We start from the raw sequence: 21,967 nt of genomic DNA on the forward strand, positions 1-21,967 counted from the left end.
CCATCTCATCCTCTGTCGTCCCCTTCTCCTCCTGCCCTCAATCTTTCCCAGCAACAGGGTTTTTTCCAATGAGTCAGGTCTTTTCCAATGAGTTGGCTCTTCGCATCAGGCGGCCAAAGTATTGGAGTTTCAGCTTCGTTACCAGTCCTTCCAATGAGAGAGAGTTCAGTGCTAATAACAATAAAAGAAGCTGCTTTCACAGTGGCTTTCTGAGCATAATATTGCCCTTCCACCCATACTGTAAATATCCTTCTTCCCCTCATAGCAAAACACCAAGTTGATGTACATCTTAGACTAGACATTTATCTTAGGGAAGGTAGTTTTTCTCTAATTCAATTTGCTTCAGAATATAATGTGTTTATAACAATATCCTGATGACTGGAGACATTAAACTACAAAACACACTCCTTTTAAACTTATAAAACCTTTAATATTGTGGCTTTAGAATTTTTTCTTCCATTTAGACACTATGAGCATGTCCAGGCATGGTGTCTGGGCACATGAAGGAGAGGTATATATTCCAATATCAAACCCAGAAGGGTACAGTTGTACCACTCAAGACAGGTTGACCAACCTGCTCTATGCTGACCAACATCACAGTTTCCTAAGACTTTCCCAGGCACTGAAAGTTCTGTATTTCAGGAATCTCCCCTATTCTGGGTAAATGGTTTTAATACAATTGGTCACCTGCTCTTAACCTGAAACAAACAAACAAGAAAGTGCTATCAGCAGAGCAGCTGTCTTTGGTTGGTAAATGACACCCCTGTTTACTTTCAAAAATGGGGAAAAACCAGGGCCAGTTGGTGATGGACAGGGAAGCCTGGCGTGCTGCAGTCCATGGGGTCACAAAGAGTTGGACACGACTGAGTGACTGAACTGAACTATTGACATCTTTAATTGCTGTCACATTATTTCAAACATTTTAGAGTTACATTGGTTTAGAGTGTCTAATGGATTTGCCTATAGTTACTGATGTATCAGAATGTATTCTTCTTTTTTTTTTTCTAGTTATAGTCAGATCTTTATTTAAAAATCCAATCTGCCAACTTAGCGTTTTCCACCAACTCGAGGAGCAGAAACCTTCACAGGCTTCACAGTCTTTTGCTTAGGTGCTGCCTTTGTGGGAGCCTTTGCAGCAGCCATTGCTGTCTTTTTAGATGCTTGCTTAGCCTTTTTTGCTTCCTTGGCAGCCCTGATAGCTTGTTCTCGTTGAGCCTTCCTAACTTCAGGTTTCTGATTCCTCTTGGCCATTATATCAGCAAGAGAAGCACCAGTTATGGCCCTTTGGAATTTGACTGCACGGCGAGTTCTTTTCTTTTGAATTTCTTCCGACTGTCCCTTTTTGTGTTTTCTTCTGTAGAGGACAGTCCAGTTGATCTGACGAGGATTCCTCTTGGAAAGGAATGCTGACTCACATTTTGCGTTAAGAAACGGGAAAACCTTCCCGTCGGTCCGGGCGTAGCGCCTCCCATGTCCTGGGTAGATCTTGTACCCGCTGAAACTGCACAGCTCGACCTTCATGGCTGCTAGCGCCGGGGAGAAAGAAAGATGGCGAAGGGAATGTATTCTTCTTAAATACTGAACACATAAAAAATACTGCTTATTTTCCAAAAGCAGTGATGTGATGGAAGTAATTGTATTTTAGCAGTCTGCGTATATATTTTTTGTTTGTCCTCTCTCTTGAGTTCACTTTTTTCCGTTTCTAACTCCTTGGAGCTGCCCTAAATTAAGAAATCAAATTAGTAGTAAGCTGAACCATGCATGCAATGCTTTTCTTTTTTAACTTCACTCTCTGTGTGTGAACACACACACATATACAAGTATGTATATTTCATAGCACATCTTGCAAATCAATAAATCATAGGGCATAAAAATGTAAAAAGTGGTTTATTCCTCAAAGCAAATTCAGTCCAACTGAATTACGATTTCAGTTCACATCATGACAAAGTCAACTGGGAATTTCCAGATGCAGAAGAGGTAAAAATGCCAACTTTATTAAAATATGAGCCAAAGCAAAATCGCAGTTTAAAATTAAAACGGGATTGAGGAAAAGGCTGATTTTATTTGGCATGTACTGTAAAATTCTAATTTCATGTAGGTTAAAGAAAACAAAACGCCCACCCTTATATCCCGTAGAGAGAAAGAAAAGCCCACACTAAGCTGATTGTTCATGGTTCTTAAATTTTTTATGTTAATAATAATTTAAATTGTTGATAACATTTTAACACTTGACTGATAATGGCATTGGGAGATTTCATGAACTACAATAAATAATTTTAGTAGAGATGATCAAAAGGGAGATACAGTTTGATCTTGGGAGACCAACTTGGACCTACCACGTATCTATGTGTATCATACAGATGAAGTCACAGAGGACCCACGTGTTTTAAAAAAGATTGGAAGTATGAGGACAACCTTCCTATAAGCCACAGAAAGTAAAATTTTTTCAGTGCTTTAAGTAGGACTTCTCTTAGAGGACCCACGTATCTGCTTATGACCTTCAGATGAAAGCAGAAGGTAGCCTCATGTTCACAAAGATTGGAAGTATGCACACTCAAGAAAGCCAGTCTCCCCTGGAACTTCAGGTGTGATTTCCCTTAGAATGGTGACCTAATACTTGAATGCAGGACATCTCACTTCAGAAAAACGTTATACTAAAACTAAAAATGTCTGACCAGTAAAAAAAAATCTCCAGTTCATAAAATTGAAAGATAAATGGCAAATATGACAGATGAAGAGTTGATTTAATTAAGATACAGAGTTTTTACAAATCAATACCCAAAAGACATATATAGGTGAGTCACAGAAAAAAAAAAAAAAAGGCTTTTAAACAACAGAGGTTGTTTTAAACTTCAGCCACAGTTAAGTGAATGTCTTTTAAAACCTCAAAAGAGTAAATATTAAAACCATTCCATGTATTAGGAGAAATGTGGAGAAACAGACACTTGTATTCCCTAGGTATGTCAGCTGGCAATCCCCTTTGGTACTGCGTAAATGAGTAATAAAGAATGTGAGGAATGTTAGTCTGATATCCTGGAAATAAGATAATATGTGGGTCACCATGGCTTCAGTAAGTCTAGGTTCACTTTTCTCTCATAATTTGATGTTTGGACTGCTGGTTTAGAGGGCTCTGGGTTGCCACTGTCTGCTGGAATTCTCTTGCCCTTCCCCTCATGGTGGCAAGCATTGGAACCATGTCTGCAATGAGGCCGGTAAGGATGAAGAGGAGGGAGGAAGGGAGGGGTGCTGGCATATCTGTCCCTTTATTAGGTAAATAAGACTGTGCCCAGGTAGGTCCTGGCAGACTTTGATTTATACCCTCCTGGCTAGGACTTTAATACATTGAAGAAGAAGGAAAGTTGGGAAAGTCTTAACTTAATGATAGTAGGAAGAAGATGGGAGGGGACAGTTGTTGATTTGGACAACTAGCAGTGTCCTCTACACATTTGGAGAACAATATTCATCGAAATACACATGTCAACTAACCATATCAAGTGTTGGTGAGGATCTGAAGCAACTGGAACTCTCATACACCTCTATGAATATAAAACAGCACGATCACTTTGCAAAACCATTTGGCGCTTTCTTATAAAGGTAAACGTACACCTGGACCCATTCTACCTCTGGGTGTTTTTCCGACAGAAATGTGTACCTGTGCCCACAAAAAACATTTGAAAGACATTTCAAAGCAGCAGTATTCATAATAACTCCAAACTGGAAACAATGCTAATGTCTATCAGAGATGAATGAACGAACAAATTATAATATATCTGTGCAATGGAATGCTGCTCAGCAAAGAAAACAAAGAGCTATTACTACACAAAACAACATGAATAAATTTCAAAAACAGTATCCTGAGCAACAGAAGACAGGCACAAAAGGTTGCATGTTGTTTGATCCCATTTATATGAAGTTTTAGAACTGGCGAAACTATGGGGACAGGAAGCAGGTAAGTGCATGTCGGGAAGCAGAGGTTAAGGAAGGATTTTCTGCAAAGGGTTGTAAGGGAACTTTGGCAGTAATGGAAATTGTGTTAGCCACATTTTTAGACTCTGTAAACTTGATGCTTTAACATCTGCCTTGTATGGAAATATCAGACACACCTTGTTCTGAAAGCCCAATTTGAGTCATCTCAAGTCCAAACCAACCAATCCAGTGTTTCCAGTCCCCTCCCTAATAACCGATGAAAGTCATTGCTCCTCCCACTTACTTCCCGAGGAAACCACAGAGGAGGCTTGGGTCCACAGCATCTCTGTCTCTTACCTGCTGACTTAGCTATGTCACCCTTGCTGATTCCCCAGCTCACCCAGGACGCAGTGTGTACTCTCACTCTCAGGAACTGTGAGTGTTATAAACTATTCTTCTAATGGCAGTCATCTCTTGATCTGTTGGCCTTAACATTCCTCAATAATGGAAAAGCTTCCTGAAACAGAAAAGTTTTATACCTTAATTATCTTGGTGTAACATTTTAAAAGGATGCATTTGATTGTATGTAAAGTTTGTTTAAAACAAAAGAAAATGTACATACCCTTTATGTCAGTGACTCTGCTTCTAGGAGTGTATCCTTCGTATCTACCTGCATATGTGGGCAAAGGTCAAACAAGATCTTCATGGCATTGTCTTCAATAGCCTTCAGTTCAGTTCAGTTCAGTCGCTCAGTTGTGTCTGACTCTTTGCGACCCCATGAATTGCAGCACGCCAGGCCTCTCTGTCCATCACCAACTCCCAGAGTTCACTGAGACTCATGTCCATCGAGTCAGTGATGCCATCCAGCCATCTCATCCTCTGTCGTCCCCTTCTCCTCCTGCCCCCAATCCCTCCCAGCATCAGAGTCTTTTCCAATGAGTCAACTCTTCACATGAGGTGGCCAAAGTACTGGAGTTTCAGCTTTAGCAGCATTCCTTCCAAAGAAATCCCAGAGCTGATCTCCTTCAGAATGGACTGGTTGGATCTCCTTGCAGTCCAAGGGACTCTCAAGAGTCTTCTCCAACACCACAGTTCAAAAGCATCAATTCTTCGGCACTCAGCCTTCTTCACAGTCCAACTCTCACATCCATACATGACCACAGGAAAAACCATAGCCTTGACTAGATGGACCTTTGTTGGCAAAGTAATGTCTCTGCTTTTCAATATGCTATCTAGGTAGGTCATAACTTTCCTTCCAAGGAATAAGCGTCTTTTAATTTCATGGCTGCAGTCACCATCTACAGTGATTTTGGAGCCCAAAAAAATAAAGTCTGACACTGTTTCCACTGTTTCCCCATCTATTGCCCATGAAGTAATGGGACCAGATGCCATGATCTTCGTTTTCTGAATGTTGAGCTTTAGGCCAACTTTTTCACTCTCCACTTTCACTTTCATCAAGAGGCTTTTTAGTTCCTCTTCACTTTCTGCCATAAGAGTGGTGTCATCTGCATATCTGAGGTTATTGATATTTCTCCCGGCAATCTTGATTCCAGCTTGTGCTTCTTCCAGCCCAGTGTTTCTCATGATGTACTCTGCATAGAAGTTAAATAAGCAGGATGACAATATACAGCCTTGATGTACTCCTTTTCCTATTTGGAACCAGTCTGTTGTTCCATGTCCAGTTCTAACTGTTGCTTCCTGACCTGCATACAGGTTTCTCAAGAGGCAGATCAGGTGGTCTGGTATTCCCATTTCTTGAAGAATTTTCCGCAGTGTATTGTGATCCACACAGTCAAAGGCTTTGGCATAGTCAATAAAGCAGAAATAGATCTTTTTCTGAAACTCTCTTGCTTTTTCCACGATCCAGCAGATGTTGGCAATTTGATCTCTGGTTCCTCTGCCTTTTCTAAAATCAGCTTGAACATCTAGAAGTTCATGGTTCACGTATTGCTGAAGCCTGGCTTGGAGAATTTTGAGCATTACTTTACTAGCATGTGAGATGAGTGCAATTGTGTGGTAGTTTTAGCATTCTATGGCATTGCCTTTCTTTGGGATTGGAATGAAAACTGACCTTTTCTAGTCCTGTGGCCACTGCTGAGTTTTCTAAATTTGCTGGCATATTGAGTGCAGCACTTTCACAGCATCATCTTTCAAGATTTGAAATAGCTCAACTGGAATGCCATCACCTCCACTAGCTTTGTTCATAGTGATGTTTTCAATAGCCTTAGTCTGACATAAATGTTCCATCATCTGGGAATTGTCCACCCAGCATAACCTGCACTACCAGAGCTTATATTCTACTGCATCTCAGGATTTTTAAATTATACCTAACTACAGACCTCCTGCTTGGCCAACTGCAGCAAGTCAAGTCCTAAAAGTACAATGAAAGATTTATCCATTAGAAAAAAATGGGTCAGTCTATGTGGATGGAAGAGAAACAGTGACCACGATACAATTGATTAAAAAAAAAAAGCCAAGCTAAGAACAGTGTACACACTCTGCTCCCACTTTTTGTTGATAAATATGAGGAAGGCCAGGTTTTGTACATTGTTCAGTTCAGTTTAGTTCAGTCGCTCAGTCATGTCTGACTCTTTGCAACCCCATGAACTGCAGCACGCCAGGCCTCTCTGTCCATCACCAACTCCCGGAGTTTACCCAAACTCATGTCCATTGAGTTGGTGATGCCCTCCAACCATCTCATCCTCTGTCGTCCCCATCTCCTCCCACCTTTAATCTTTCCCAGCATCAGGGTCTTTTCCAGTGAGTCAGTTCTTTGCATCAGATTGCAGCTTCAGCTTCAGCATCAGTCCTTCCAATGAACACTCAAGACTGATTTCCTTTAGGATGGACTGGTTGTACATTGTATGTATCATATATTATGTTTGTAATTCATAGAATGTGTAAGAGTAGTAAGAGTTGCTTCTAGAGAGTATGGGCTTCCCTTGTGTCTCAGCTGATAAAGAATCTGCCTGCAACGCGGGAGACCTGGGTTCGATTCCTGGGTTGGGAAGATCCCCTAGAGAAGGGAAAGCCTGCCCACTCCAGTATTCTGGCCTGGAGAATTCCATGGACTATACAGTACATGGGGTTGCAAAGAGTTGGAAACGACTGAGCAACTTTCACTTTCACTTTCTAAAGAGGACTGGAAGCTAGGAACGTGGTCTGAAAATGAAATATAGTTGACCTTGCACATCCTTTAATAAGGCTTAATATTTCAACATTATGTAAGCATATTAATCTTTTAATGAAAAGTGGCTGGTTCTTTTATAAGCAAAATAAGAAAAAGTTAAAAATGAAAGCATTTAGAATTTAAGAAGCACATTTTTTTTAACTCCCCCCAAAGGCTGATACAAGAATGATTCTTCTTCCTATTGGATTGGCTACTATTCATAACTCAGTAAAGAATATAGCAATACCATGTTTCACTGTGGCCAAATATTTCAGTGGGGAATGGGGACCCAAACAATTTAGCATGAAACAAACGTGGGAAAATAGAAACCAGATTCCAACATGCTCCCGAGGTCCATAGTTCTCTCGACTGCTCCCTTAGAATAGAGTGCCTATTTCAATTATAGCTCACTTTATGCAAAATACACCACATTTCCCCTAACACTGCCACCCCACACACCCACACACACTCATTCTCATAACCACCTTGGGAAATATCACTCTTGTCCTTGCTTTAGAGAGCAGCAAGAGGAAACCCAAGACGATAGTGGTTTGCTGAAGTCATAATGAGGCATTGGAACTCTGAGTATGTTGTAGTCTCATCAGTTAATTTTAGGCAGTTGACTTCCATGTCAAGTCTATCTTTCAGAGAAAGAGCGGGAGAGAGAGAGAGATAGAATGTTAAATATAGAACAGACTGGTTTGTTATGGTTTGTGTCATAACTTCACATGTTAGTGGGAGGCTCAGAGGAAAATTTAAAGAAATGTAAGTCCAATTCCTCCCTTCATTGTCTCAAATAAGCATGAGGAAACTGATGAGAATGGCATATGTGGTGAAAATGGTGCCAGGGGCCAAACCAAAGGACTATAGGTGGGTCAAGCTTAAAATCCTGAAATGAAGTAACATACCAGTTGGGATAGCACAGATTATGCTACATTAACAACAACAACAAAAGAAAAAAAAAACCCAAAATCTTATGAAACACAATGAGGTTTATTTTGTTTTTTCATAAATAAATTTTTTTCTTCCAGTGTTCAGCTCAGTTCAGTCACTCAGTCGTGTCCGACTCTTTGCGACCCCATGAATCGCAGCACGCCAGGCCTCCCTGTCCATCACCAATTCCCGGAGTTCACTCAAACTCACATCCATCGAGTCGGTGATGCCATCCAGCCATCTCATCCTCTGTTATCCCCTTCTCCTCCTGCCCCCAATCCCTCCCAGCATCAGAGTCTTTTCCAATGAGTCAACTCTTCGCATGAGGTGGCCAAAGTACTGGAGTTTCAGCTTTAGCATCACTCCTTCCAAAGAAATCCCAGGGCTGATCTTCAGAATGGACTGGTTGGATCTCCATGCTGTCCAAGGGACTCTCAAGAGTCTTCTCCAACACCACAGTTCAAAAGCATCAATTCTTCGGTGCTCAGCCTTCTTCACAGTCCAACTCTCACATCCATACATGACCACAGGAAAAACCATAGCCTTGACCAGACAGACCTTTGTTGGCAAAGTAATGTCTCTGTTTTTGAATATGCTGTCTAGGTTGGTCATAACTTTCCTTCCAAGGAGTAAGCGTCTTTTAATTTCATGGCTGCAGTCACCATCTACAGTGATTTTGGAGCCCAAGAAAATAAAGTCTGACACTGTTTCCCCATCTATTTCCCATGAAGTGATGGGACCAGATGCCATGATCTTCGTTTTCTGAATGTTGAGCTTTAGGCCAACTTTTTCACTCTCCACTCTCACTTTCATCAAGAGGCTTTTTAGTTCCTCTTCACTTTCTGCCATGAGGGTGCTGTCATCTGCATATCTGAGGTTATTGATATTTCTCCTGGCAATCTTGATTCCAGCTTGTGCTTCTTCCAGCCCAGTGTTTCTCATGATGTACTCTGCATATAAGTTAAATAAGCAGGGTGACAATATACAGCCTTGATGTACTCTTCCAGTGTTATTAGCATATAATTGCCATACAGCACTGTATAAGTTTTAAGATATACAGCCTCATGATATGACCTGCATACATGATAAAATGATAACCACGATAAGTTTAGTGAATATCCATCTTCTCACATGGATACAAAATTAAAGAAATAGAAAAAAAATTTTCTTATGAGAACTCTTCAGATTTTCTCTCTAAGTAACTTTTCTCTCTAAGCATAAATACACATATAATGTATAGCAGTGTTAATTATATTTATTATGTTGTACATTACATCCCTATTGCTTATTTATCTTTTTTTCATTGATGTATATATTTTCATTATAATACTAGTTTCAGGTATATAACATATTGATTTAAAATTTTATAAGTTATATTCCATTTACAGTTATTTTAAAACATTGACCTTATTTCCCTGTATTGTACAAGATATCCTTGTAGCTTACTTATTTGATACATAGTAGTCTGTGCTTCTTAGTCCCCTACCCCTATCGTTCCCCCATCCACTTCCCTCTCCCCACTGATGACACCAGTTTGATCTCTGTATATATGAATCTATGTTTTGTTATATTCATTTTATTTGTTTCATTTTTTAGATTCTATATATAAGCAGTAACACAGTATTTGTCTTTCTCTGACTCACTTCATTGAGTTTAATCATCTCTAAGACCATCCTTGTTGCTGCAAATGGCATTATTTTCTTCTTTCTCGTGGCTGAGTAATATTCCATTGTATATATGTACCACATCTTCTTTTTCCATTCCTCTCTCGATGGACATTTAGGTTGCTTCCATGTCCTGGCTATTGTAAACAGTGATGCAATGAACTTTAGGGTGCGTGTACCCTTTTGAATCACAGTTTTATCCATATATATGCTCAGGAGTGGGATTGCTGGATCCTATGGTATAGCTCTTTGTTTAGTTTCTTGAGGAATCTCCATACTGTTCTCCATAGTTGCTGTACCAATTTACATTCCCACGACCAGTGTAAGAGGGTTCTCTTTTCTCCACACACTCTCCAGCATTTACTGTTTGTAGTCTTTTTGATGGTGGCCATTCTGACTGTGTGAAGTGACATCCCACTGTAGTTTTCATCTGCATTTCTCATTGATCTGTGACGATGAGCATCTTTTTACATGACTCTTGGCCATCTGTACATCTTCTTTGGAGAAATGTCTGTGTAGGTCTTCTACCCATCTTTTGTTTGGGTTGCTTTTTTTGTATTGAGCTGCACGAGCTGTTTGTAAACTTTGGAGATTAATCCCTTGTCAGTCACATCTTCTGCAGATATTTTCTCCCATTCTGTGTGTTGTCTATTCATTTTCTTTATGGTCTCCTTTGCTGCATAAAAGCTTTTGAATTTAATTAGGTCCCATTTCTTAATATGGGACCACCCAAGATGGGTGGGTCATGGTGGAGAGTTCTGACAAGACGTGGTCCACTGGAGAAAGAAATGGCAAACCACTTCAGTATTCTTGCCTTGAGAACACCATGAACAGTATGAAAAGGCAAAAATATAGTACACTGAAAGATGAACTCCCCAAGTGGGTAGGTGCCTAATGTGCTACTGGAGATCAGTGGAGAAATAACTCCAGAAAGAATAAGGAGACAGATCCAAAGCAAAAACAACACCCAGTTGTGGGTGTGACTGGTGATGAAAGCATGGTCGAATACTGTAAAGAGCAATACTGCATAGGAACCTGGAACATTAGGTGCATGAATCAAGGCAAATTGGAAGTGGTGAAACAGGAGATGGCAAGAGTGAACGTCGACATTTTAGGAATCAGTGAAGTTAAATGGACTGGAATGGGTGAATTTAACTCAGATGACCATTATATCTACTACTGTGGGCAAGAATCCCTTAGAAGAAATGGAGTAGCCATCATAGTCAACAAAAGAGTCTGAAATACAGTACTTGGATGCAATCTCAAAAACAACAGAATGATCTCTGTTTGTTTCCAAGGCAAACCATTCAATATCACAGTAATCCAAGCCTATGCCCCAACCAGTAATGCTGAAGAAGGTGCAGTTGAACGGTTCTATAAAGACATACAAGACCTTCTAGAACTAACACACCAAAAAGATGTCCTTTTCTTTATAGGGGACTGGAATGCAAAAGTAGGAAGTCAAGAGATAACTGGAATAACAGGCAAATTTGGCCTTAGAGTACAAAATGAAGCAGGGCAAAGGCTAACAGAGTTTTTCCAAGAGAGTGCATTGGTCATAGCAAACACCCTCTTCCAATAACACAAGACAAGACTCTACACATGGGCATGACCAAATGGTCAATACCAAAATCAGATTGATTATATTCTTTGTAGCCAAAGATAGAGAAGCTCTATACAGTCAGCAAAACCAAGACTGAGAGCTGACTGTGGCTCAGATCATGAACTCATTTCAAAATTCAGACTTAAATTGAAAGTAGGGAAAACCACTAGACCATGAAGATATGACCTAAATCAAATCCCTTGTGATTATAGAGTGGAAGTGACAAATAGAGTCAAGGGATTAGATCTGATAGACAGAGCGCCTGAACAACTATGGATAGAGGTTCATGACATTGTACAGGAGGCAATGATCAAGAATGTCCCTATGAAAAAGGAAAATGGTTGTCTGAGGATGCCTTACAAATAGCTGAGAAAAGAAGAGGAAAAAAAGGCAAAGGAGAAAAGGAAAGATGTACCCATCTGAATGCAGAGTTCCAAAGAATAGCAAGGAGAGATAAGAAAGCCTTCCTCAGTGATCAGTGCAAAAAAATAGAGGAAAACAATAGAATGGGAAAGACTAGAGATCTCTTCAAGAAAATTAGAGATACCAAGGGAACATTTAATGCAAAGATGAGCACAATAAAGGACAGAAATGGTATGGACCTAACAGAAGCAGAAGATATTAAGAAAATGTGGCAAGAATACACAGACGATCTATACAAAAAAGATCTTCATGACACAGATAATCAGGATGGTATGATCACTCATCTAGAGCCAGACATCCTGGAATGTGAAGTCAAGTGGGCCTTAGGAAGCATCAGTACGAACAAAGCTAGTGGAGGTGATGGAATTCCAGTTGAGCTATTTCAAATCCTTAAAAAATGATGCTGTTAAAGTGTTGCACTCCATATGCCAGCAAATTTGGAAAACTCAGCAGTGGCCACAGGACTGGAAAAGGTCAGTTTTCCTTCCAATCCCAAAGAAAGGCAATGCCAAAGAATGCTCAAACTACCACACAATTGCACTCATCTCACACACTAGCAAAGTAATGCTCAAAATTCCCCAAGCCAGGCTTCAGTAATATGTGAACTGTGAACTTCCAGATGTTCAAACTGCTTTTAGAAAAGGCAGAGGAACCAGAGATCAAATTGCCAACATCCGTTAGATTATCAAAAAAGCAAGAGAGTTCCAGAAAAACATCTATTTCTGCTTTATTGACTATGCCAAAGCCTTTAACTGTGTGGATCACAACAAACTGTGGGCAATACTGAAAGAGATGGGAATACCAGACCACCTTACCTGCCTCCTCAGAAATCTGTATGTAGGTCAGGAAGCAACAGTTAAAACTGGACATGTAACGACAGAATGGTTTCAAATTGGGAAAGGAGTACATCAAGGCTGTATATTGTCACCCTGCTTATTTAACTTCTATGCAGAGTACATCATGAGAAACGCTGGGCTGGATGAAGCACAAGGTGGAATCAAGATTGTCAGGAGAAATATCAATAACCTCAGATATGCAGATGACACCACCCTTATGGCAGAAAGTGAAGAAGAACTAAAGAGCCTCTTGAAGAAAGTGAAAGAGGAGAGTGAAAATACTGACTTAAAGCTCAACATTCAGAAAACGAAGATCATGGCATCTGGTCCCATCACTTCATGGGAAATAGATGGGAAAACAGTGGAAACAGTTAATGACTTTATTTTGGGGCTCCAAAATCACTGCAGATGGTGACTGCAGCCATGAAATCAAAAGATGCTTACTCTCCAAAATCACTGCAGATGGTGACTGCAGCCATGAAATTAAAAGATGCTTACTCTCCAAAATCACTGCAGATGGTGACTGCAGCCATGAAATTAAAAGATGCTTACTCCTTGGAAGAAAAGGTATGACCAATCTAGACAGTGTATTAAAAAGCAGAAACATTACTTTGCCAACAAAAGTCTGTCTAGTCAAAGCTATGATTTTTTCCAATAGTCATGTATGGATGTGAGAGTTGGACTGTGAAGAAAGCTGAGCACTGAAGAATTGATGCTTTTGAACTGTAGTGTTGGAGAAGACTCTTGAGAGTCCCTTGGACTTCAAGGAGATCCAACCAGACAATCCTAAAGTAAATGAGTCCTGAATATTCATTGGAAGGACTGATGCTGAAACTCCAATACTTTGGCCAGTTGATGTGAAGAATTGACTCCTTGGAAAAGACTCAGATGCTGGGAAAGGTTGAAGGCAGGAAGAGAAAGGGACAACAGAGGATGAGGTGGTTGAATGGAATCACCAACTCAATGGACATGAGTTTGAGCAAGCTCCGGAAGCTGGTGACGGTCAGGCTAGCCTGGCGTGCTGCAGTCCGTGAGGTCCCAGAGAGTCGGACACGACTGAGAGACTGAACTGAACTGATTTCTTAATATTTGTTTTTATTTCCATTACTCCAGGAGTTGGATTGGAAAGGATATTGTTATGATTTATGTCAAAGAGTGTTCTGCCTTTGTTTTCCTCTGAGTTTTATAGTATCCAGTCTTATATTTATATCTTTAATCCATTTTCAGTTCATTTTTGTGTATGATGTTAAAGAATGTTCTAATTTCATTTGTTTTCACATATAGATGTCCAGTTTCCCAAGCACTATGTACTGAAGAGACTGTCTTTTCTCCATTGTATAGTCTTTCCCCCTTTGTTGTAGATTAAATGACTGTAGGTGCATGGATTTATTGTTGGGCCTTCTATCCTATTCCATTGATCTGTCTTTCTGTTTTGTGCCAAAACTGTAGTCATTTGATGACTGTAGGTTCATAGTATAATCTGAAGTCCAGAAACCTGATTACTCCAGCTCCACTTTTCTTTCTCAAGTTTGCTTTGACTATTCAGGTTCTTTTGTGTCTCTAGACAAAGTAAAAAGAATTTTTTTTGTTCTAGTTCTGTGAAACAAATGCCATTGGTAATTTTATAGGGATTGTATTGAATCTGTAGATTGCCTCAGGTAGTATAGTTATTTTGACAATATTGATTCTTCCAATCCAAGAACATGGTATGTCTTTCCGTCTGTGTCATCCCTGATTTCTTTCATCAGCATCTTGTAGTTTTCAGAGTATAGGGCTTTTGCCTCCTTAGGTGGGTTTATTCCTAGGTATTTTAGTCTTTTTGATGTGATGGTAAATAGAATTGTTTCTTTCACTTCTCTTTCTGGCCTTTCATTGTCAGTGTATAGAAATGCAACAGATTTTTGTCTATTAATTTTGTGTGCTGCAACTTTATCAAATTCATTTGTTGAGCTCTAGTAGTTTCCAGTAGAATCTTTAGGATTTTCTATGTATAGTGTCTATGTATAGTATAGTTTGAGCAAACTCTGGAAGATAGTGAAGGACAGGGAAGCCTGGCATGCTGCAGTCCTTGGGATCACAAAGAAGCTGACACAACTTAGTGACTGAACAACAAACAACAATAATGTAGAGTATCATATCATCTTGAATGTCAGTTTTACTTCTTCTTTTACAGTTTGGATTTCCTTTCTTTTATTTTCTTCTCTGATTGCCATGGCTAGGACTTTCAAAACTATGTTGAATAAAACTGGGAAGAGTAGACATCCTTATCTTGTCCTGATCTTAGGGGAAATGCTTTCAGCTTTTCACTACTGAGTTAGATGTTAGCTATAGGTTTGTCATATATGGCCTTTATTAGGTTCAGGTACATTTCTCTCTATGCCCACTTTCTGGAGAGTTTTTTTTATTTATTTATTTTTAAATTGAAGGATAATTGCTTTGCAGAATTTTGTTGTTTTCTGTCAAACTGCAACATGAATCATCCATAGGTATACACAGAGTGGAGAGGTTTGTTTTTTTTTAATAATGAGTGAATTTTGAATTTTGTCAAAAGCTTTTTCTGCATCTATTGTGATGATAGTATGGTTTTTATTCTTTGATTTTTTTTGATGTGGTGTATCACACTGCTTATCAGATATTGAAAAATCCTTGCATGCCTGAGATAAATCCCATGTGACCATGGTGGTGTGTGATCCTCTTAATGTATTGTTGGATTCAGATTGCTAATATTTTGTTGAAGATCTTTGCATCTATGTTCATCAATGATAATGGACTGCAATTTTTCTTTTTTGTGTGGTATCTAGTTCTGGTTTTAGCTTCAGGGTGATGGTGGCCTCATAGAATGAGTTTGGGGGTATTCTTTCCTCTGCAGTTATTTGGAATAGTTTCAGAAGGATAGGTATTAACTCTTCTCTAAATGTTTGATAGAATTTGCATGTGAAGACATCTGGTCCTGGACTTTTGTTTGTTGGGAGCTTTTTAATCACAGTTTCAAATTTCAGTACTTGTGATTGGTCTGAGGTTTAATTTTTAATCACATATGACAAATAGCAGCTGTCTTTGAATGGTGCTTCTCTATGTCATCTGACCTCTGGAAACCAGACTAATAGACTTACCAACATGTGGAATATCACCAGTCATGACAGCACTGGGAAGAGAGTGTTGCAAGGTCTCCCAATGGCAATAAAATTCCCCAGCTGGGAAATGACACAGGTCACTTCTTTCCACAGCATATTGGCTATTACTAGTCACTTGACTTTGAACAACTGGACATAGCTCCAGGGGAGAGGGGGTGCAGATACATGTGAACAGAAGGAATCTCTACCACCAGAATGAAAGCAAAGGCAGGCAAGAAGAGTGAGCTGGGATCTGAGGAAATGACAGCCCTTGTGATCACTCCACCTTCATCCTCCAGAACTTAAGGAAAAAGGTGGGTCTTGGACTAAGGTTTTGGTTAACAGAACAGTCCTTATTGGTGAACTTTGAGATTCCTAGAGCATTCATATCAGACCCACAGGTTGACATAGTAGGCAAATATGTTAATTAGTATTGCATTTATACTTCATCCAACCACTGTAATAGTTTTGAAATGTTTTTTTTTTTTCCCCCACTATATTAAACTTGTCACTCTTGGAAATGGCATCACTCTACATTCCCAGTACAAGTCTAGACTTCGTCAAAATTTTCTTCTCTATCTGCCCAAAGACGTCCCTGGCTCCTAATGATCATTGATGAGATCATGGTCCTGGTATGGCATTTCTAAAATTACTGTTGTCACACACTCCTTCTTGAACATCCTCATCTTTCAGCCTAAAGGCTATAGCTATAGATATATAGGCATACATAGATATATCACTGGGTGTAGTTCTCTTACTAATATTTCTTTGCCTGGATGACTCATCTCTCTTGTGGCTTGACAGAGTATGAGAAAAGTGAATAGAACTCTATTTGGCTAATCAAGTAGAGAGTTTAGTGGTCATGAATGACAAAGAATATAGACAACACAGTCAGCTCAGGAAAGTCGCTTTAAAAAAAAGGCACAAAACCCAAAACCCAAATATAGCAACAAAAAATAACAGTAACAACATATCGTAGGAAAAGGGGAGAATCTGATTTCCAAGGTGGCTATCTTATACTACTTTAAATGTCTCATTTTCAACCAAAAACTATGAGACATGGAAATAAATAACAAAATGTGGACCATCCACTAGGGAGAAAAAAATAGGCGACAGGAGCTGTCCCTGTGAAAGCCAGATTTTGGCATTACTAGATGATGACTTAAATCAGGAATTTTAAATATGCTCAAAGAACTGAAGGAAACCATATCTAAAGTGCTAAATAAGAGTATGAGAATATCTCACCAAATAGAGAATATTAACAAAGAGCTAGAAATTAGTTTTTTGGAGCTATATGGAAAATCTAGATTTGAAAAGTATAATAACTGAATGAAGAATTCACTAGAGGGGCTTAACAGCAAATCTGAACAGATAAAAGACACTAGGATGAAAATAAGAGGCACCAAATGTTCCTGTGTTCAATTCACAAATTCCCTGCAACTTAATGAGACTTGAGAGGCCCCAATAACTGCAGTCTCCTCACCGCTTCCCTCATGCTTTATAAGTAGAAGGCTGGGAATACATTGGAGAATTATCAGAAGATAGCTCTAAGTTTTAAATCAGGTGATGGAGAAGGTTCTAAAGAATCATTATTAGTGATGAAGGTATGTCATTTAATTCCAGAGTTGGCTGTTTGCCTGTGTGATGAACTTGCCGATTCCTTCTCTGGGACTTAGGAGCAGAGCAATCAATGGAGAGAGAGAGAACATGATAGAGACGAAGGAACACTTGCTCTGGGTGAAGCCAAGATATTTGGGTTTCCCATGAGTCAACAGACACAGAGAGAAGTACTTGGGCTTGAGCCATCATCTCATGCATGATGGCTGCCTATTTGGCCAGGGGCCCCTGGCTGCAAGAGACTGCACGGCACACCATCAAATGCAGTGTTCGTAGTGAGTTCGAACTGAAATACATGTTTCCTACATGAGAACTGTGTGGTGGGAAGATCCATCCCAAGAGGCTTCTGGAAAAATATATCTATGAGCCTCATGTCAGAGGGAGCATTTGTTTTCATGCATAGACGGGGCTTCTGGGAAGAAGCAGGAAGAGTCAACAGAAAAGACTGCAGAGGCACTTCTTCTGGCAAGGACGTCTGCCCCAGGTACCACCACCCCTGTACCTTCTCCCTCGTCTCCGACACAGAACAGGAAGAAAGAACACAGAAGAGCACAGGATGAAAGAAGTGACCAAAGCTCCCTCCTGTCCTCAACACACTTCAGGCCAAGGCCTTTCTCTGGATCCCCAGCATGATAAGTTGAATATGAGACTGAAGTTTAAACTGGAATGGCCTGGGCATTTTCAAATATCAGAATGGGCAGGCAACTGAAGGGTCTGCTGGGGATATCTTTGAGGAAGGAAAAGGGAACTGGAACAGAGAATGTTTGAAAGGAATGGGTGGAAGAGAAATGTTCTTCTCATGTTCTCTGAACTGGTTCCATGAAGGTATCGTGGAAATTTTTACAGCAGGTGGATACATAAGCCAACACAATTGTTGGTGTAATTCTTTTGGATCTTGAAAACATCCACTGTGTAACCATGACAAACTTTGAGTTTCTTCTCTTCTTTGTGCCTCAGGTCACTTATCTAGAAAGTGAACTGGTTTTACCAAATAATCTCTTAAGAAGTCCCTCTTTGCTCTCATTTTCTTTAGCACAGAAACCAATCATTGGATACCAATAAATAACCCCCATGTGGCACTTTACAAATAATACAATTCATAGAAACACACCGCAAGTTGAATAAGAGAGGTATTCTTGGTCTCTTTTAAGATGAGGAGGATCATGAGGCTTCGAGAGGCCTAATGACTTGCTCGAACTCCCCCAGCGGGTGAATGGCCGAGTGAGTACTGTGAATCCAGGCTACTATCTGAAGAGTATATCTTCTCTCTGGTAATTCACACCATTTCATGCTTAGTCCAGTTCCTGCGTATGTCAACCACAGTGTCTTCCAAAATGCTATGTTTATCTCTTTATATCTCATGTATTTTGAGAGGATTATACTTGGGGCTTCCCAGGTGGCACTAGTGGTAAAGAACCAGCCTGCCGATGCAGGAGATGTACATGGCACAGGTTTGATCCCTGGGTTGGGAAGATCCCCTGGAGGAGAGCATGGCAACCTATTCCAGTATTCTTGCCTGAAAAACCGCATGGACAGAGTAGCCTAGCAGGCTACAGTCCATGGGGTTGCAAAGAGCTAGACATGATTGAAGCAACTAAGCATACATACATGTGAGCAAGAAAGAACATTCTGCAAAAGTTGCTCAAGTACCAGAGCAGGTTACTGGTGGCAATGCAGGAGGCAATGCTCAAGTTGTCCCTCCTTGAGGGTCTGAAGACATGTATTTGGACTGGCCAGAAGAGGCAGTGGGTTATAGGGAAAGTGCATGTTTCTTTGGATTTTTAAATCCGCAAGCATCTACCATTATGTGAGACCAGCTCTTATGTATACAAAGGATCGCTTTCCAACCTTCTGTTCACTTAGAATTCTTGAAGCGCTGCCTTACATTGTTTTATCATGTGGTCATGTGTTTTGGGTTACCCTCGTCATAAACTGCAGCCGCAGGAAAGAACTGCGTACCCAGTCTACTTGAAACTTAATAAAATCTTCCACATGGAAAGTAAATTAAACCATCCTATTGTTGCACATGTTTATTGTGATGACAAGAGAGGGGGGTGTTTGGTTTTCTGTATTTTTGGCTTAGGACATCAGGCTTTTGAAGGCCCCTGGGAAGCTGTTGTCTGTAGAGGAAATCCATTAGGACCTCAGTATTCAAAGATGGAAGAGACTGAGTAGGTCTCTATGGAGAAGACAGTCAAGGTCAAAGTGACTGAGAGGTCCTGGGCCCACTCTTTTCCTTCTCAGAGCTGATCATATCTAGGAGGTCTCCCTCTGAAGTGGCCACTTGGCCCAGATAAGGGCTAGTTTATCATTGACCCCCACATTGCTTAAAACTAGAAATAGTTTTCTTAAAATCAATCTGGAACTCATAGATTCCCTGAACCTGAAATCCAGGATCTACCTTCAGGGTAGATGTGGCAAGAAAGGGATAGAAGAGATTTTCCAAGGAACAAATAATCATGTCCAAATGTAGAATTTTCATGGATCATGCCAGCCACTTTCATAAGTTTCCAGTGCCTGGGATGAGCTCTCAAGTGGTATTTGTTTAGTAATTCAAGAGGCTTTGGCTCTGTCTTCTTTCCCACAATGTGGGCGAGGGTCTTCTATGCAAGTCTGTTCCCTCACCTTCTGCCAGTGTGTGCACATACATACATACCCACCACTACCAGCACCATCAAAGCTCAAATGCCTTGAGCATTGACCTCCTAGGAATCCTTCCATGAAGTTATCTATCTCCTCAGAGACAGTGGACCCTGTGTCCAGAGCATACACACTCACACACACCATTACATGCACAAGAAGCTTTTATGAATGGCCTTTCTGTAGTCTTACCCTTCAGAGCACAGGATGGTGGAGAAATAGATGAAAAGCAAGAATTAAATACACCATCACTGGCTCAGTCTTAGGTAACTCTACCCTGCTCATATTTCTGGGAGGAGTTCGTCAATGTTGCGGAAGTGGGTGCACGTGCATTACTGCAGAAGGGACAAAGGGGATAGGAAAAGGGAATGAGAGAAAATTCCTCTGATAAGGCACTTAGTTCGATACACATGAACTGTAGGACATGGTAGGCCTGGCAGACCTTTGAATTTCTGCTGTCCTTTTTCTCCTGGGAATGCATTCTGTTGTACATGTTGAAGCCCCTGCAGTCTAATCATGAAGAAATCCTTAAAGATTAACACTCGCTTTTTATCACAGGCCACCATTAGCACATTATGATTTTTATTCATGGCCAAAGAGGGCTCAGTTACATGAAGTATTTAGTGCCTATACCTAAGGAAAAACAAAACTTCAGATTATTTCACCAGTGCCATTAGAGAAAAATGCACACATAACTTAAAAATACATTTAATTCTTTTATTAATTGTTCATACATCCTTAATTGCAGTTTTTATTTTCGTATTAGAATACAGGTGATTTATAATGTTGTGTTAGTTTCAGGTGTACAGCAAAGTGATTCATGTATACATATATCTATTCTTCTTCAGATTCTTTTCCCATGTAGGTTATTAGAGTATTGAGTAGAGTTCCCTGTGCTATACAGTAGGTCCTTGTTGATTATCTATTTTGTATATAGTAGTGTATATATGTTAATTCCAAGCTCCTATTTTATCCCTCCTCCATCTTTCCCCTTTGGTAACCAGAAGTTTATTTTTTAAGCCTGTGAGTCTATTTCTGCTTTGTAAATAAGTTCAATTGTATCAGTTGTTTGCAGATTCCACATATAAGAAGTATGATGTGATATTTGTCTTTCTCTGTCTGACTTATTTCACTTAGTATGATAAGCCAATGGCATTATTTCATTCTTCTTATGGCTCAGTAATATTCCATTGTATATATGTACCACATCTTCTCTATCCCTTCCTCTGTTGATGGACATTTAGGTTGAATCCATGTCTTGGCTATTGTAAATAGTGCTGCAATTAAGGGTGGGGGTGCATGTATCTTTTCAAAGTATGGTTTTCTCTGATGTCTGTAAAAATAATGAACAGAAATCTCAGTTAAATAGAGCTGGGAGGCCAGAAGGGGGCGCTCTCATGCCCTGTCACTATAGCAGAGCCAAGCAACAAGAAGAAAGACTCCTCTTCTTTCCTGGCAAGGGACTAGCCGATGAGAAGCCATGGACTCTTTGTTTACTCTGTCCCTCCCAACTTCCTTTTCCGCTCTATAGAAGCATTCTCCTTCCTTTGCCATGTGGGAACGTGCAGGTGGCTCACCATGGTTGCAATCCCAGAACTGCAATTCTCTGCTGATTCCAAATAAACTCATCTTTGCTAGAGAAATATCTGGCACTCTCTTTGTTTTAGGTCACCATGCTTTTAGCTATATTTTGGATTTTATTGGCTTCTGACCAAAGAAAGTAACAACCTCTTTTATGAAATACTTTATCCAACGTTAAAATAAAGCAAGCATCAAAATGGGTCAAAGGTGTTTAACAAAATCACAGAAAGTAGAAGGAAACCCTGGTTGGTGCCACTTTGGTACATGTGTGTGCAAAGGCACACACTCACATAAATCTTGTCACTGATCAGACCCTGTGAAGACTCATGAAACTCAATTTTTGAGGAAGAGAGTTGCAGATGAATCTTGGCCAATTTCCTTTATGAACCAAAGGCACAGGAATTAGAGCAGGGCCTCGGGGATCAGCTCAGATTCCCTGCAGCTTCTAGCTGGAACTGGAATGTTCCTTCCAAAGCACTCGG

General features: G+C 40.1%; 2 protein-coding genes across 3 annotated transcripts in view; one reads left to right on the forward strand and one right to left on the reverse strand.

The window, feature by feature from the left end:
• Positions 1-21,967, forward strand: part of MID1 (midline 1) — a 789,406-nt gene that overhangs the window by 9,300 nt on the left and 758,139 nt on the right. The window lies entirely within an intron of this gene.
• LOC102397112 (60S ribosomal protein L24) lies at positions 994-1,546 on the reverse strand. The gene has a single exon (XM_044937364.1). The coding sequence runs from the start codon at positions 1,519-1,521 to the stop codon at positions 1,048-1,050; it is 474 nt and encodes a 157-aa protein (XP_044793299.1). The 5' UTR covers positions 1,522-1,546; the 3' UTR covers positions 994-1,047.

Source organism: Bubalus bubalis, chromosome X (assembly GCF_019923935.1).
Source record: "Bubalus bubalis isolate 160015118507 breed Murrah chromosome X, NDDB_SH_1, whole genome shotgun sequence".
Lineage (NCBI taxonomy): Eukaryota > Metazoa > Chordata > Mammalia > Artiodactyla > Bovidae > Bubalus > Bubalus bubalis.